General features: G+C 35.5%; 1 protein-coding gene across 2 annotated transcripts in view; it reads right to left on the bottom strand.

The window, feature by feature from the left end:
- The window catches only part of PLOD2 (procollagen-lysine,2-oxoglutarate 5-dioxygenase 2), a 64,817-nt gene that overhangs the window by 37,709 nt on the left and 10,969 nt on the right, over nucleotides 1-16,139 (bottom strand). For both annotated transcript variants that reach the window (XM_081954767.1, XM_081954768.1), the window contains exons 2-3: nucleotides 10,003-10,094; nucleotides 5,129-5,265 (exon numbers count right to left, since the gene is read on the bottom strand). In XM_081954767.1, the coding sequence (XP_081810893.1) occupies nucleotides 5,129-5,265; nucleotides 10,003-10,094 (229 nt within the window). The remainder of the gene's footprint in view (nucleotides 1-5,128; nucleotides 5,266-10,002; nucleotides 10,095-16,139) is intronic.

The raw sequence follows: 16,139 nt of genomic DNA, 5'->3' as shown, positions 1-16,139 counted from the left end.
TGAATATAGAATATGTTATGTACAAGAAATATCCTGAATAGGCAGCAACTAAACATGTACATTGCTTTGATCACCCAGACTCTAAGAATCAAAGTGAGATTTAATGAAGGGCTTAGGGTTCCATTTTTCAGTGGTCCTTACACATGAAAAATGACTGGATTGCTTTCACTACAGTCACTCTCTCTCAGTCCAACTGCCTTGAGTTGTACAAAAATAAAGAATGACCACAATTCGGTCAAAGGATGAAAAGCTTTCCAAGTTAATCACTAAAAATACATATCTAAATTATAACAATTCCTTAATTATAACCACTAAAAAGCTGTCCATGGTTGTTTGCTAACCTCCTTTTTCCTAAGAAAGCCTGGTTGAGAAATTGCTACGTGATTCATCTAGCTATTTCCACTGTCATGCATACACTTACTAAAACATATTCTTAGTAATTAAGATAAAAGGAAAACGTAAACTTATTTGGACATTAAGAGAAAACGTTTCCTTCAGCATATGAGTGAGGAAAGAAATGTTTTCAGTATTTTACTTTTATCAGCAACTCAATATAGAACTTGAAGTCATTTTAACAGAGTAAAATGGAGAAGATCTTGGAGGTCTTCTAAGCCAATCCCAAGTATTTGCATATATAGGGTAGGAGGCTTCACATGTACCACTAAAATAGTCTTATATGGCTAGGAGTCCTATAGTTCCACCAAGAGCCTCGGTGGTGCAGTGGTTAGAGCGTAGTACTACAGATAACTTCTGCTGACTTCCAGATGACTGCAATTTGGCAATTCAAATCCCACCAGGCTTAGGTTGACTCAGCCTTCCATCCTTCCAAGGTGGGTAAAATGAGGACCCAAATTGTTGGGGGCAATATGCTGACTCTGTAAAAGTGCTTAGAGAGGGCTGTAAAGCAGTATATAACTCTGTGCTATTGCTATTACTATATTGTGAAGACTAGAAATGTTTCCTATAATTCAGGAGTAAGAAATATTTTATGCTGAGGTCTGCACTTTTGAACAGCACATCAGAACCTTCAGTTCAAAAAGTGGACAAGCCAATACAAACTCTAGGATTCCATTAATTTATATTTCATTAACATCCACTTCATTTTAAGAGTTAATATTATCCCTCTTCATTAATTTCATAATTCACCATCTCATATTAATCCCTCAATTTAGTGACAGCTATGGAAAGCTTTGAGAGTTTCTCTCAATACTTGGAATGAATTCAGCCTAGGAGGGAGGATGTTTTCCCTTCCCTAAGGACTGATTAGGGCTTTAGCTTTCAGCACAAACTGATGTGTCTCACAGATGTTACTATTAAAACATGTATTACTTTGCAGAAACTCTATTCACATCTGGATATATATTTCTTTAAAAAAAACTTTAAAGAGTGCCTATGGTATTCTATGCCTGGACAGCTAGTTCAATGTTTATTGTTGGAAAAATCATTGCTAAAGTAGTGCTTTTCCAGAAATTACTATATATGTAGTTAATGAAAAGCTACAGCAGCTTCCATATTATTCCAAAAATATAAGCATTGTCAAAAATGTCTGTAAATTGGAGTGTTAACCATTTTTTTAGAATAAGATACTTAAACATTTAATGTATGTTCCTGAAGAAAGAACTATGACTAATTATAGATGGATGATGATGATGATGATGATGATGATGATGATGATGATGATGATAGAGGGGGGAAAGGAGGGAGAGGGGGAGAAAGATAATAAGCAGGCAGACATGGTCTCTATTTTCCTTTCAGAATGTCAAAAGCATTTCTTTGCATCACAAGTATAAATGGGAGTTTCCATTGATCTCCCAGTATCAGTAATAATCTCGAGACTCCAAGTTTAAACTGTGCAAGACTCTTCTAGAACCTGAAATACAAGACAACATTATTTTTCTCATTAATTTTCTTTTTCTTAAATGGTAGCTAATTCATCCCTTCCATGGGTTTTTAATCAGCAAAGGAAATCATAGCAGTGATCCACTAAAAAAAAAAAGATTTGTCGTTAAAATTCATTAGTTACTTCATTAACTATCCATACAATAACCCAATATTTATCCTAACTGTGATGAACAGATATGTGTTTTCTACATAACATATCAATAGAGACTGAGATTCACAGTCTTTCTATGATCATCATGAACTTAACATTTATTTGTGTCTTTTAAAAAAAGTAATGCGTAGCAATGGAAAATATAACTACATATCTACAAAATTCACATTTGTCTCTCAATATAAATACGTATAAAGGCAATTCAAGCTCCTCAAGAATCCAAAACTTGGACATTACTTATTTCTCATGTCTTGCCAAAACATTCCATAAACAGCTCAGAGTCTCTTAGGGAAGATGGACAATATAGAAATGTGATAAATATATATTTTCCACTGTAGCTTTCTGCAGAATGCTCATTGATTTATCTAATGTTATATTGTTTGTAAGCAGCCCAGAATCACTGTGAGTGAGTGGTTGGCCATATAAATCTAAGTAATTAAGTACTGATTCCAGAAAATTTACCCAGGCTAAGTTCTATTTTTCTGCACCTTTGTTCTCAAGATCTTCTTAAAAACAATAACTTTCTTTCTAAAGAATTTATTCATGATAACTTTTGTGTGAAGTCTTGGTATACCTTTCTGCCATGATACATAAATGTTATGAAGATGCAAGAAACCACATAGAAGGGAAATGCATACATATGTTTCATCCTTGTGCATCACGTACATAAACTATAGTCAAAAGTTGGGTGGCTTCACTCTCAATTTCTCCCAAACAAATCTGAGTGGAATGCATGTTTTGGTCATAGCAAGCAAATATTCTAACAGTTATAAATGGATGCTGTACTATTAGGATCAGAAAAGTTAGCAACAATTAATTACATAAAAGGTTATGGGACATAAGGTTGCAACAGTAACAAAGCACAACATATAAATAAACCAGAAGTAGGACATCAAATTCAGTGCATAAAGTAACAGAAAATGCAACATAAAAAGTCTTAGAATTGGAAAATAAAGACATTTTAGATTGTTAAGAGTTGTAATACCTGTTAACAAGCTATGACTCTTGTAAAAGGGCATATAATGAACCTAGATTAGAAGTTTGACAAATAAGTGAAAATCCATGGTAAATGGTAATGGTACATTACTTCTGTAATCCTTCCCAGAAAAGCACATGATTCTATTTTTAGAAGTTGAGCTTGACCTGAGTAGTTTTATCTTTTTTTACGAGCCACTAATTCTATTTGGAGTCCAGGAGGGTACCAGACAGAGAGGTGCTGTTTTACAAAAGGAAAAGAAAACAGACTCTTTTCATGTTCTCAGTTTATGGCAGGAATTTGGTGGGAGGGGGGGAGAGGGAGAGTATGTTTCTAAAAAATGTTCACTGTCACTTATCCCCAAGTTTTGGCAGAAGGATGAAAGAAAAAAAATGCTTTCGGATTTCTTCTGTTTCCAAAAACCGTCTGGTTGATGCTACAAACAGCCCTCTGGGCAAGCTGACTAAACCAGAGACTGAGATAAAGAATAATGCAAAATAAGGAAAAGGTGACAGAGGGAGGAAAGTGGCAGCTGGCTCAACGCTACATTTTCCCTCTTTCCAAAGCTGAAAGCAGAAATGTTAAGCTGGTGACATGATCCAGACGCAACCCAGAACACAGCTTTCGAGACAGCATTTTCTTTACCACAAGACAGAATGACCTAATGTTATTTCTGCTGGCTTCTTCTACTCTTTCTCTGTCCCAGAAAAGAATCATCCAGACTATTTGTTAAAGTAGTCACAAAGCAGTCAGGCAAAAAAAAAAAAAAAGGATAGATTGGGATATCAGATTGTTTTTGTTACTTTGTTCTAATTATTTCTTTTTAATTAGTCCAGAGGTTAACTGTGTGGTGACCACTTAACTTCTCCACAATGACATTATCAGCCAGATTTGTGTGTTGAACAAGTGGTTTACACTGCAAGTAAGTCTCCTTTTCTCTTTTCTCTCCTCTTCCCCCTCTCCCCGCAAACAAACCTAACCCCCTTCTGGATTGGGAGGAGGAAGACTGCTTATCTGTGGAGGAGGGAGTTACAATTCCAGTAGGAGTTGGAGGGCAGAACAAGAATAATATTAGGAACAATTTTAAAGGCGATTTGGATTTGGTTGCTAAGAATTGCCTACTAACAGCACAAACAGTTGCTGCCATATTTGACCAGCTCCTGGAAGCAATTGGAGCAAAACCAATAGTAACTTGGCGGCCTGGGTCGCTGGAAATGGCAGCGACCCAGGCCTGCCACGCCCCCAAAATGGTTCTATCAGCAGCACCATAAGCAGTGCCATCTTGTTTTTGTCTTTTGCGCATGTGCGGAGCAATTTTTGTTGCACTGTGTGTGCAGGCGCACATCATGTCCCTCAGCGAACTGGCAGTAGCAGCAGCCGGAACCCACCCCTGAAATGGAGGGATTTAAGAATTAAAGTCTCTAATGAGAAAACACATTAATAAGTAGCTGGAGAAGTAAACAGCAAAGTCCTAAAAGTATATTAACAAAAAGGCAAAGTGGGACACTTAAATCCTTCTCTACATTTGTGACCCTGAAAATTAAACATACTTTGCATTTCTTCCAAATATGAATGACAAATGCTAAAATTCTTGCCCGACCCAAAGATACAATCCTTCTTGTTTTATATTTGTATGAAATGTTTCCACAGCAAAAAGAAAAGTAGTATCAAAAGTATCATGACTCAGTATCTGACTTTCCATTTCATAAGGATGGAAAGTTGCTATTATCTAGCTACAGTTTCTGTGCATTTAATATTGCAAATTAAAAAGACATGTTGCCTAGTCTTTTCTGACAGAAAGGACTAACTCATACAAGAATGAGCTGTACAATTCTAGGCTACACAATGCATACTCCTAAAGTCTTAATAATCTCATTGGCAACTTCAAGAAATATAACTGCAATAGTCTTTGACAATATTTTACATATGTAAGTCAGTCCACTTGAAAAAAAACCTGGACGTAGAAAACAGATTCTATCTCTAATCCTTAAGAGAGACTTGAGCAGCAGAAAAAATTCAGCATGATACAACAAAACTAACAATGTTATGACTTTCCAGATGACTAAAATATGAAACCCAAAACAAGGAATGATTCTTACCAGTCCACATACATAAGCACCAAATCTTCCTGATCAGCATACGTCTCCAACGCAGATTTTATCAGACGTACTTTCTGGCCTCCACCAATAGAATTCGGTCCATTTCTTCCTTTCCACTTTTCACCTTTGCCTAAGACCTAGAAACAGAAATAACATGGTTTTTATTTTATTTTATTGGTGGGGGAGGGTTATTAAAATATATATTGACATCATTTCAGTAGTTGTTAACAGGAACACTGAACACCGGGTTGTGTCAGTGTCAACCCTGAAGCTGGCCTCCCCGAAGCCCTCTTGGAGCCTCAGTGCTGCCACAATGGAGCTGAGAGATAGGGAAGAGGGATTAGAGATAGTTGGGCTTGTGTAGTCAAAATAAAATACTTTCCCCTGAGAACCAAGGACGTTCTCACACCTGGCTAGAGCAAGGAAGAGTGTTGTAACCAGACCTGCAGACACTGCCATAATTGGGCCGTGTGACTGATTGTTTGGGTTGAGGGAAAACTTTTACGTTTAATTAGATGACAATCAAGGGGCTCCTAAGAGTTGGCTTTCACCAGATATGTGCCAATATGAGATTCTTTGAGGAATTCTTCAGCCTCAGAGTTTTTGCTTGCAATGCATCTATTACTTGGATCCCTGGCAGTCAGATCCATAACTGCTCTAGTTTTATCCAGTTTGAGCCAGCAGTGTGCAGCAGCTGCCAAAAAAGCCAACACAGTTCTAGGTTGCATCAACAGAGGGATAGAATCAAGATCACGTGAAGTGTTAATACCACTTTATAATGCCTTGGTAAGGCCACATTTGGAATATTGCATTCAGTTCTGGTCGCCACGATGTAAAAAAGATGTGGAGACTCTAGAAAGAGTACAGAGAAGAGCAACAAAGATGATTAGGGGACTGGAGACTAAAACATATGAAGAACGGTTGCAGGAACTAGGTATGTCTAGCTTAAGAGAAAGAAGGACTAGGGGAGACATGATAGCAGTGTTCCAATATCTCAGGGGTTGCCACAAAGAAGAGGGAGTCAAGCTATTCTCCAAGGCACCTGAGGACAGAACAAGAAGCAATGGGTGGAAACTAATCAAGGAAAGAAGCAACTTAGAACTGAGGAGAACTTCCTGACAGTTAGAACAATTAATCAGTGGAACAGCTTGCCTCCAGAAGTTGTGAATGCCCTAACACTGGAAGTCTTTAAGAAGATGTTGGATAGCCATTTGTCTGGAACGGTATAGGGTTTCCTGCCTAGGCAGGGGGTTGGACTAGAAGACCTCCAAGGTCCCTTCCAACTCTACTATTGTATTGTATTGTACTTCAGGTTTTTACAAAGGAATGTTTCCTAAACCTACCAAGGATTGAATGTGTTGAACTCAGTCAAGATACATTTCACACTGTTTTTCAGCTTCAGTGTTTTGATCAGGTAACAAAAAGAATACACTACTTCTACCTATATTTAATTTCTCATAGCTATTTTTTTTTAAGGTTGTGAACAACAGACACAATTATTATTTTTTAGTTTTAATAGAAATAGCAACATCTACCATGGGTCCAGTCTTGAGAGTGGGCTAAATCTGAATTTGGTGCTCTCTGATCTTGGTTGTTTGCTTGCGGAAGTTTCAACACCCAACATCATCAGACTGATGATATTACTTAGCTAAGTAATAAAACATCTGTAAGCAAACAAATCAAGATCAAAAAGCACAAGAGTTCAACCCTCATAGACATATATTTTAGATATATTCTTCTAATTATCTTCTTTTAGATGTTTTCTTCTATTGGATTGAACTAAATCCCCTCTGGAAGATTAACAGAAAAATATCCTTTGTCCACAAAAAAACAAAAACTGACGGATTTACCCACCATTTTGAGTGGAATTTAGATAAAAACTGTAATACATAAATATTCTACTTACAACCACACAGTTAATGACCATTCAAACTTACAATGGCACTGAAAACATGACTTATGACCACTTTTTACACGTATGACTATTCCAGCATACCCACAGTCACATAATCAGACTTTAAGGGCGTGACATCCGGTATGTATTTACAATGGCTGCAGCAACCCAAGGACCTTGGATTATCAATTGCAACCACTGTAGGGAGCGTCTAATACGGGGGTGTCCAAACTTGGGAACTTTAAGACTTGTGGACTTCACCTCCCAGAATTCCCCAGCCAGCTGGGGAGTTGAAGTCCACAAGTCTTAAAGTTCCCAAGTTTGGACACCCCTGGTCTAATAAATAAAGTCAATGGGAAGCCAGATTCACTTAAGTATCTCATGAGTTACTTAACAACTATATTGATTCGTTTAATAGCCATGGCAAAAAAAAAAGAATATAAAATGGGCTATGATTCACTTAATTGCTTTGCTTAGCAATCCAAATTTTGGGCTCATCTGTGGTCATAAGACTTATACAGGTATAAGTCTTATACACTACCTGTATAGGAAAGCTTATCAACTTGGAAAAATAACAATAAAACATCCTCCAATTACCTTTCCCCGGGTCTAAGAAACTAACATTCCTACCCTTATCCATTCTGTGCCATCATTCTGTTTACAGTGGCTTTCTACCCCTGCCACAAAATATTTGCCTACAAAAATTCGTGGAATGTTCTATTATACAGAATATATTCTTATTCTATTTTAAGAGTAGCTGTAAAATAATGCTATTTGTAATTTCATGTGAAAGAAAAAATGGGGAGGGTTACTATATGGTTAAGAATATTCTTTCATATTTGAAGACTGGTGTCATTGGTTTCTGTAGTTTGGGATACAGAAAATTTATGAGTAGTGAAATGCTGGCTTAATACGGGTTAACTTTGGAGGACATGATATTTGAAAGAGTGTATATATGCATAATAGGCTTCACTTTAACTTTTTTTTTTTAAGAAAAGGATAGTCGACCCCTGACTCCACTTGTGTTAAAAGAACTGATTGATATTCACTAACTTTTACAACATATGCTTGGAATTAAAATATCAAAAGAACCAAAAGTAAGGGTATACTGAAGAAAATTGCTCCTTTCTGTACAAATCAGGAAAAAGTTTCTGGTGCTTTATATCTATTCCTTTACATTGCACTAATGCCTAAAAAATGCCTAAAAGCCTAAATATGTTTTTACACTATTGTAGCTAAAGTACTTTTAGAATACTAAGCTGCAGAATGTTCAATGACTTTTACATGATCTGATATTTATTGAACTGCCTGGTTGTGAAATTCAAAAAAATTGAGACGGGATCAAGGTTTTATAGGTACAAAACGTTAAAACAAATATGGTCTTTCTTGTCTTCCTTGGTGCTTTTGATACTGATTACAAAGTTTTTTTTCTCAAGTGAGTAACTAGATATGGTAAACTAGAAAAATGGGGGAAAGCTCACATCTGAGATCCCAATTTCCAATCGGTATTTAGGTTGGTATGAAAAGTAAATTTGGTTGTTTTTTAAAAGCTTATAGACTAGCTGAAAACAATCAATTGTGTCTAAATATGTTAGGTGAATCAATTATTCTCTTCACAGATAAACTCTGTTCTTTCATTCTTAAATATGACATATTTTCTCCTTTTTAAATAGATCCTTTGTGAAAATAAGTGACACATGTATAGGCATCTTCCATGGTGCGGTGGCCCAGAGATGGAGCTCTCACCTCACAATCAGGAGGCTGTGAGTTTGATCCTAGATAGAGGCAGATATTTCTCTCTCTGGGCACCAGAGCTGGGTTCCTACCAGTTCGGATCAGTTCGGCCGAATAGGTAGTAACTCGGCCTGCCACGTTCCCAAACCGGTTCTCTCGGCAGCACCATAGGCGCAGCCATCTTGTTTTTTGCTTATGCGCATGTGCAGAAGCATTTTTTTAGTATTGCACATGTGCTTGTAGCATCAAGCCTGAGTCAACCGGCAGTAGCAGCAGCTGGAACCCACCCCTGATGGGCACAATGAGAATATATCTGCTAAACAAAACTCTGCATTGGCAGAGGGCATCCGGCCAGTAAACCTCTGCTAGCTCCATTCAGTTGCCCAGATTTCATCCCGCAAGGGATTATGGGGTCATTAAAAGAAGAGGCATCTTCCACTTGATCAGTTGTGGCCTTATTTTAAAGTTAATTAACCACTTGAAGTCTTTTAAGCACATAATGTTGCATACATATGCCCAGGCTGTTCATAAAAAGGTTTACTGGCAAAACAACATAAAGCACAATCCAGTTTCCACTCCAAATTTTCAATATCCCTGCAATACTAATTGGATAAAAAAAGTTTTTTGTTTTATATCAAAAGAATCTGATCTAAAGATCATGTCCTGAATATCTTGGTAATACTCACTTTTAAATGGTGGTGCTAAAACTAAAGAGACCATTATCATTATATGTGTATTGACTAAATCAGAGAAACAAGTATATCACTGAATCCAGGAGCCAGAATGAAAACATCAAACAAAAAATAAATTGCGCTGAGATGGCAAGAGGTGATATTGTTAATATAAAATTATGGTATAAAAGGGAATATTTTGGAATCGTAACAGATGCAAGCATCATGAAAGTAATTGAATGGAAACAGAAAGAGGTAATATTTACAGACTGTTAAAAATCTTGCCAACATTTCAATCTATAACTCTTTGCAACTGTTTCCTAAAATGAGTAAAAGACAGCATCTGGAAGATTAAAAGCTAGGCAACACTAACAAAGTGCTATGGGAGGGAATAATATTGAGCTGGCAAACATATGCAGCACACGGCAACAGAAAGACTTTCTGATTTCATTCTGTATTTTAATTTTAGCATAGTATAACCTAATGCATAAATTCCCCATATATGTATGTGTGTGTATATACATAGAGTGTAAATTGTCTGCAACATCGTGAAAGGGCAAATGAACACACAATACCTTTACTGTGTAGTTGAAGTGATTTGCTGATTGCATAAATCGGTGGAAGCCATCTGTTTCCTTGGTTGCGATAGTTAGAATTAAAAGCTTATCTATTGAATGAAAAAAGAGAAAACATTTCTTACTGATTGATGAAACAAGATAGCTGAAAAATAAGGAACAATTGTGAAGTTCGCTAAACTCATCAACTTTGCATGTAATAAATCAAATCTTCATTTCATCTTCAATCATAACAGTAAACTAAGTTAATTTCTTTCATCAGAAGCTCAGAATTTAAGAAGTTGACATAAACTTAGCTCTTAAAAAACAGCATAAAAGAATACTATTGAATGAAAATATGATATTATCCATTATCTAAATGATAGTTTTGTTTAATTATACAAATTATATAATTTATAATTAGGATGAAATACAATTAATTAACAGACTTCATTTTAAAGATTGGAATGAAAACTGGCAAGTCTGTTTCAAAAGCTGGCTTATGGAAAACATCTGTCTAAATGAATTGTCAGTGTCCAATTACATTGGATGGGAACCATTACAAGTTCATGCCAGATTTATAACTTGGCCTCTACAGCACACCACTGCTAATCAAAATTCTTCAAAATGTTCATATTCACAATGCATATACTATATATTCTCTGAATATCTATTTATCTATCTATCTACCTAGCTATCTACCTAGCTATCTACCTATCTAGCTACATATCACACACACACACACACACAGCCATTTAGAAGCCATTCACATTCATTGGGGGGGGGGGAACTATATATATATGCTTACTGTTATAGCACAAATCCATTCTGAGTGGCTTCAATTTAAATGTTACCGACTATTATTCAATAATGGATTTCTATCTCAGTCTATTATTTTAAATGCCTCACCACTAGTGCTAGTTATAGAGAGCCAATTTGGTGTAGTTATTAAGATATCAGGATAGAAATCAGAAGACTGTAATTACAAGAGGATGATGATAAGTTAACTAGAAATCTGGGGGACCTTGGACCAGTCACTTTCTTTCAGTCCTAGAGAGGAAGAAATGGCAAACCATTCCTGAAAAATTTTGTCCAGAAGATGTCTAGACAATCAGACACAATTGAACCAAAGGGAGAATAACTACAGTAGTTATATTTCAACATGGGAAAATATTTATTAGATATGGCATTAATTATGGGTGTCATTACTATTTTTTTAAAAAAAAGTACTAGCAAACTGAAAGTTGCAGTATTAACATTAACAAATTCCCTTGTGAACTATAGAATAATGCAATGATGAAGCTACTATTTTTTCTTCTTTGTTTGTGGAAGCAAGAATTATGAAGCTGAAAGAGAAAAGTATATAGTATTCTAGAAAACGAGATTGCCTATGACTAAGTAATACAAATCAAATATCTCAGCAGCAACAAAATTGCTTCTATTCCATTTTGAGTAACATTGTGGAAATGATGAAACTTTGATATACTGTATATACGACTTTTGCGGAGGAACTCCAAGTTCAATTAATTTCTGATATTCTAAACAAATTCCTGGTCTTAAGATTTGGAACTTATTTTACATCATATTCTAGCTAAATCATCATCATCCTCTTGCATCTCAAAAACCTGCTTACTCCTGTTTTATCTTACCAACAGTCTTCCAAATATTTTTTGTCAGGAATTAAGAAGCAATGGAGTCTAAGTGTGAGATACAAGTAAGAGATGTGTTTTCTGCAATATGGGAACCCTCCTTTGCTCTAAAAACCTGATAGCAAAAGCATCTAATTGTTTACAAACTTATAAATATTAATTTGTAAGTTTCCCTGTGTGGTACCACACACAGGTAAACTTATAAATTAATATTTATCTATAATGTTTTTAATTTTCTTCCTTATAGTTCACTCTAAGCTGAACCCACCCGAGTGGGTTGTTGTAGGGAAAATAGCAGGAGCAAGGAATATTAGGTACTACATTTGTCCCTTTCAGCTACATATAAAGTGATAAAATCAGGATAAAAATCTAAAGATAAATAAAGTCTGCTTAAATGTCAAAGGTAATTCAAAAGTGCACTGAAAAAGGCATGCTGCTTTTTAAAGCAGCCACATCTTTTCTCTTGTTTCTATTCAAATCTGGGGAAAAAAACAGAAAAGGTAGTCTTCTTTAAGGAATCAAATGACTGAAGCATTGATTTTTTTCACTTATACCAGGGGTGTCCAAACTTGGGAACTTTAAGACTTGTGGACTTCAACTCCCAGAATTCCCCAGCCAGCCATGCTGGCTGGGGAATTCTGGGAGTTGAAGTCCACAAGTCTTAAAGTTCCCAAGTTTGGACACCCCTGACTTATACGGACATGTAAAAAAAGGTATGGTTGCTTTAAAGAGATGCTGTTCCTCTTTTAATATTTTTTTTTTCAAAGCACAAACAACTCTACAAAAGAACATCAAACACTTTGACCATGCTGTGGATTTTTAGAATTATAAGCAATAAGGCAGAAAAAGAATACCTGGCCATATGTTAAATTTAGCCATGAACACCTGACTCATTCATCAGGACTGCTGAAGCTAATAATTATGTCAGTTTACATTTCTTTTTCTGACATTATTGATAGATATTATATTTTAACTTTTTTTTAAAAAAAATGCATTTTTTTTGTATGACTGCATTTTAAGTTTATATTGCTCACTGTGTGAAAAGTAAGGGTTAATTTAATGTCCATGATTTGTATGAGTCAACTTGCAAAATTTGTATTTTGAGAGGCAACAAAAGAAATTGCTAAATAAACAAACAACATTCTCCTATATGAAATTAATTTAATCACATGTTGCATCAAGCATTAATGTGGTTGTTTGGTTTTGTTGAGAACCATGTGTGACCCGTGCTACTGTGATTTGTTTACCAAATTAAGATTAAACAAACTTCAGCTTTTGCAATTTGTGAAGCAAACCTCTCTGAGTGACAAGACAGGGATTATATATTACAATTTATTAACTCTTACTGTGGGTTCAGAAGCAACAAAGAAATCAATTTGAACATGAATTTAAAATTTAATCATTTGGATAAAATTCTATTGCCTTGCATATAACTTAGTCAGCAAATCTCTGAGGCCATAGTCTTGAAAAGCAATGTACTTTATACTACTTAAAACAATAATGAGCCAAAATCTAGTTTGTACAGAACTAATATTAAATATGTGAAGCATTCAGAATTCTAGTAGATTGGCCATTTTATGACAAGTAATAGTTTAATTAACTACTCCTTCCACCTACATCCCCACTATCCCCACAAAATACTCCAAACACAACATACCATTTACTTTAATTGCTCTTTGGACTAGTATAAAGTCCATTTACAATATATATGGATTATTTTACATATTTTAACAAGACAAGGTTATATTGTATGTATAAATTATGCATGAGTTAAGGAAAAGTATGTTTTAATACTGCTAGTCATCCAAAAGACAGATACCTGTACCCTTAGCTTTTTTCACAATTATTCATATTGATGGAAGTTGTTGGAAATTGAAATTCAAAAATATCTGGAGGGTCAGAGTTGCCAAATCCCCATCCCCATTAGTACAAATGTAAGCTAAAATATGGCTAATTTCCCAGGATTGTTTTCGCACAAAACTGGAAAAAAATTAATACATCCTCAGATGAAACTACAATCAGGAAAATACTTGAATGCACAGAAATGGATAAAATGACAATAGAACAAAAAGAAAGGGAAGAATCAGTCTCACATAAAGTATGGAATAAAATGTACAAGTGGCTAGAAATCAGAAGCCAAAACAGAAAATAGAGAATACAAATATATGGAGATACAAATAATGAATATTATTATAAGTGTTAATATTATGTTTGCTACCTTATAGGACAAAGTTATAGTGATAGGAAGGCAATGCAGAAGGGAGAATTATAAAAGCTAAGCAGGAAAGCCGATATTGAAAGCTAAAATTAACTGTATAATGTTATATATGTTCGGTGTTTTGTTTTGTTTTATTTTGGTTTTTTTTCTTTGTTGTGTCTTCTTTACTGTTTTTAAAGATTAAAACATTCAATAAAAATTATTTTTTTAAAAAAAAATAAAAATAAAATATGGCTAATTTCACAAAATGGGAGCGCATCAGTTTTTTTGAAAATTCCAGTTTAGCATCTTTTTCCATATCATTCTTGTAGCATGCCATTTCTAAATCAAACTCAATCTTGTTCAAAACAGACTTGTTCCTCTTCCATAACTTATTTGAAATGCAGTTCTATCTACAAGAGGCAGACAAATTTTCAAATTAACTTCTGGGTTCATTGTTCAAACATATTCTTCATTATGAGAATGTTAAAATATTTTGCTTCTTTCTGTATCAGTAGATTAAACTACGGTAAGTGTTCTCTAGCTTATAGCTTATTCTGGTTCCCTTTTGTGTCCAACATTCAAATTCTCATCCTGGTTTGTTTGTTTGTTTGTTTGTTTTTTGTGAGGATCAATCATCTGGAGCATTTGTGGGCAATCTGTATTAGTTGGTCCCAAGAGGAATCATGAAGAGCCGGTCTTCTTGCCAGCAATTCATTTTGCTCCAGTTTTTGGCTTTACTTCAGTTCCCCATTTCTTCTCTGGGACTCATGCTACTCATATAGCGATTTAAAAAGACCACATTTTCCATAATGAAAATCAAATGCTGTGCTGTTTTGTTTGAGCAAGAAAAATGATTGTCTACCAGAAATTAACATTCTTCTGACAATAATTGCAGTCTTCATCAGATTTATGTTACATTTAATCTATAACCTTATATAGAACTTTTTTTAACATCTTAAAATGCAGTTTTGTAATCCATTCAAGATTTCAGTTCTGTCACTGTCTTTTTCAATAACTCATTTTATTTTATTTTCCAGTTATTTTATTTTCCAAACATGTGGGATTAAATAGAAACTTAATGGACACTTTGAAAATACAAGTTATAGGACTGCATTGCATTACAAATCTTAATTTAGTGTAGCTAACATATGGAATTTGTATGCTTTCTTTTTAGATCTCTTTAGACCTAAGGATTGTTTTCATAGTTCAAGCAAGTTGATTATAAATTATTACATCAACTTGAAGACCTACTTTGAGCCAAAAGATGACTTCTTCAAAAAAAAAAAAAAAAAGAGCTCTGAATCCTTTACCTAATTTATAAATGTTAGCACCATCACTTTTCATGCATTTTTAGCTTTCACAGGAGAAAATGCACGACTGAAGTAAAAGAGGTCATCAGGCTGAGGATAATATAACTCCAAGTACCAACTGCAGGAAAAGGATGGAAAAGTCATTTCCTGCTTGTAAATATACCTGATGCATCTGAATGGCCACTGGCAGCACCAATAGGCTCACTTAAGATGGATTTCGTCCAGAGCCAACCAAATAATTCTAATGCTCTAAGGCAGTGATGGTGAACCTTTTTGGCACCGAATGCCGGAAAGGGAGCACACGTGCATGTCACAATCCAAAAGAGGAGCTGCCCAGGGGGCATCAGTGCGCCGGAAAATAAACCTCCAGTTTCCAGCACACACATGTGTGGCAGCCAGCTAGTCTTCTGGTTACTGTCAGCTGGCCGGTGTGCATGCTCATGCTGGAAAACAGAAGCCAGCTCTTCCAGTTTCCAGCACTGCCAGACACATGGAGGCCAGTTGATCATTGCGCGTGCCAGAAACCCGGAAGAAGAATGGGCGACGCCACGTGTGCCAGGCAACATGGCTCCATGTGCCACTTCGGGCACGCGTGCCATAGATTCTCATCACGGCTCTAAGGCATGAAACATTTTTACTTATATTAAATATGTGTATAGCTGACATTACTATAGTTTTACACTGAAATTAAATGTTTTAAAAGATTTCCTGAAACGTATACTGATAAACTACTTGCTCATTTGAGTACAAATTGCTGTATTAATATAATATTCAAATGCCTTTCTAGTGCCTAGCCAGTTCACAAAGAGTAAAGGGATTTATACATTTGTCCATTCCCACCCTGCCTGCCCACTATACCAAATGACATGTCATCCAGGCACTGTGGTTACACACAACCAAGCTATTTTGAAAGGAAGGAACATTTTCTTGTAAGCTGGGCTTAAAGAAATCTGAATGAGAGAGGCATGCACAAAGCCCAGCAATATGTCCAATATGTAC

Source organism: Natrix helvetica (assembly GCF_964273705.1).
Source record: "Natrix helvetica genome assembly, chromosome: 5".
NCBI classification, from domain to species: domain Eukaryota; kingdom Metazoa; phylum Chordata; class Lepidosauria; order Squamata; family Natricidae; genus Natrix; species Natrix helvetica.
This window is presented reverse-complemented; position numbering and strand designations above follow the sequence as displayed.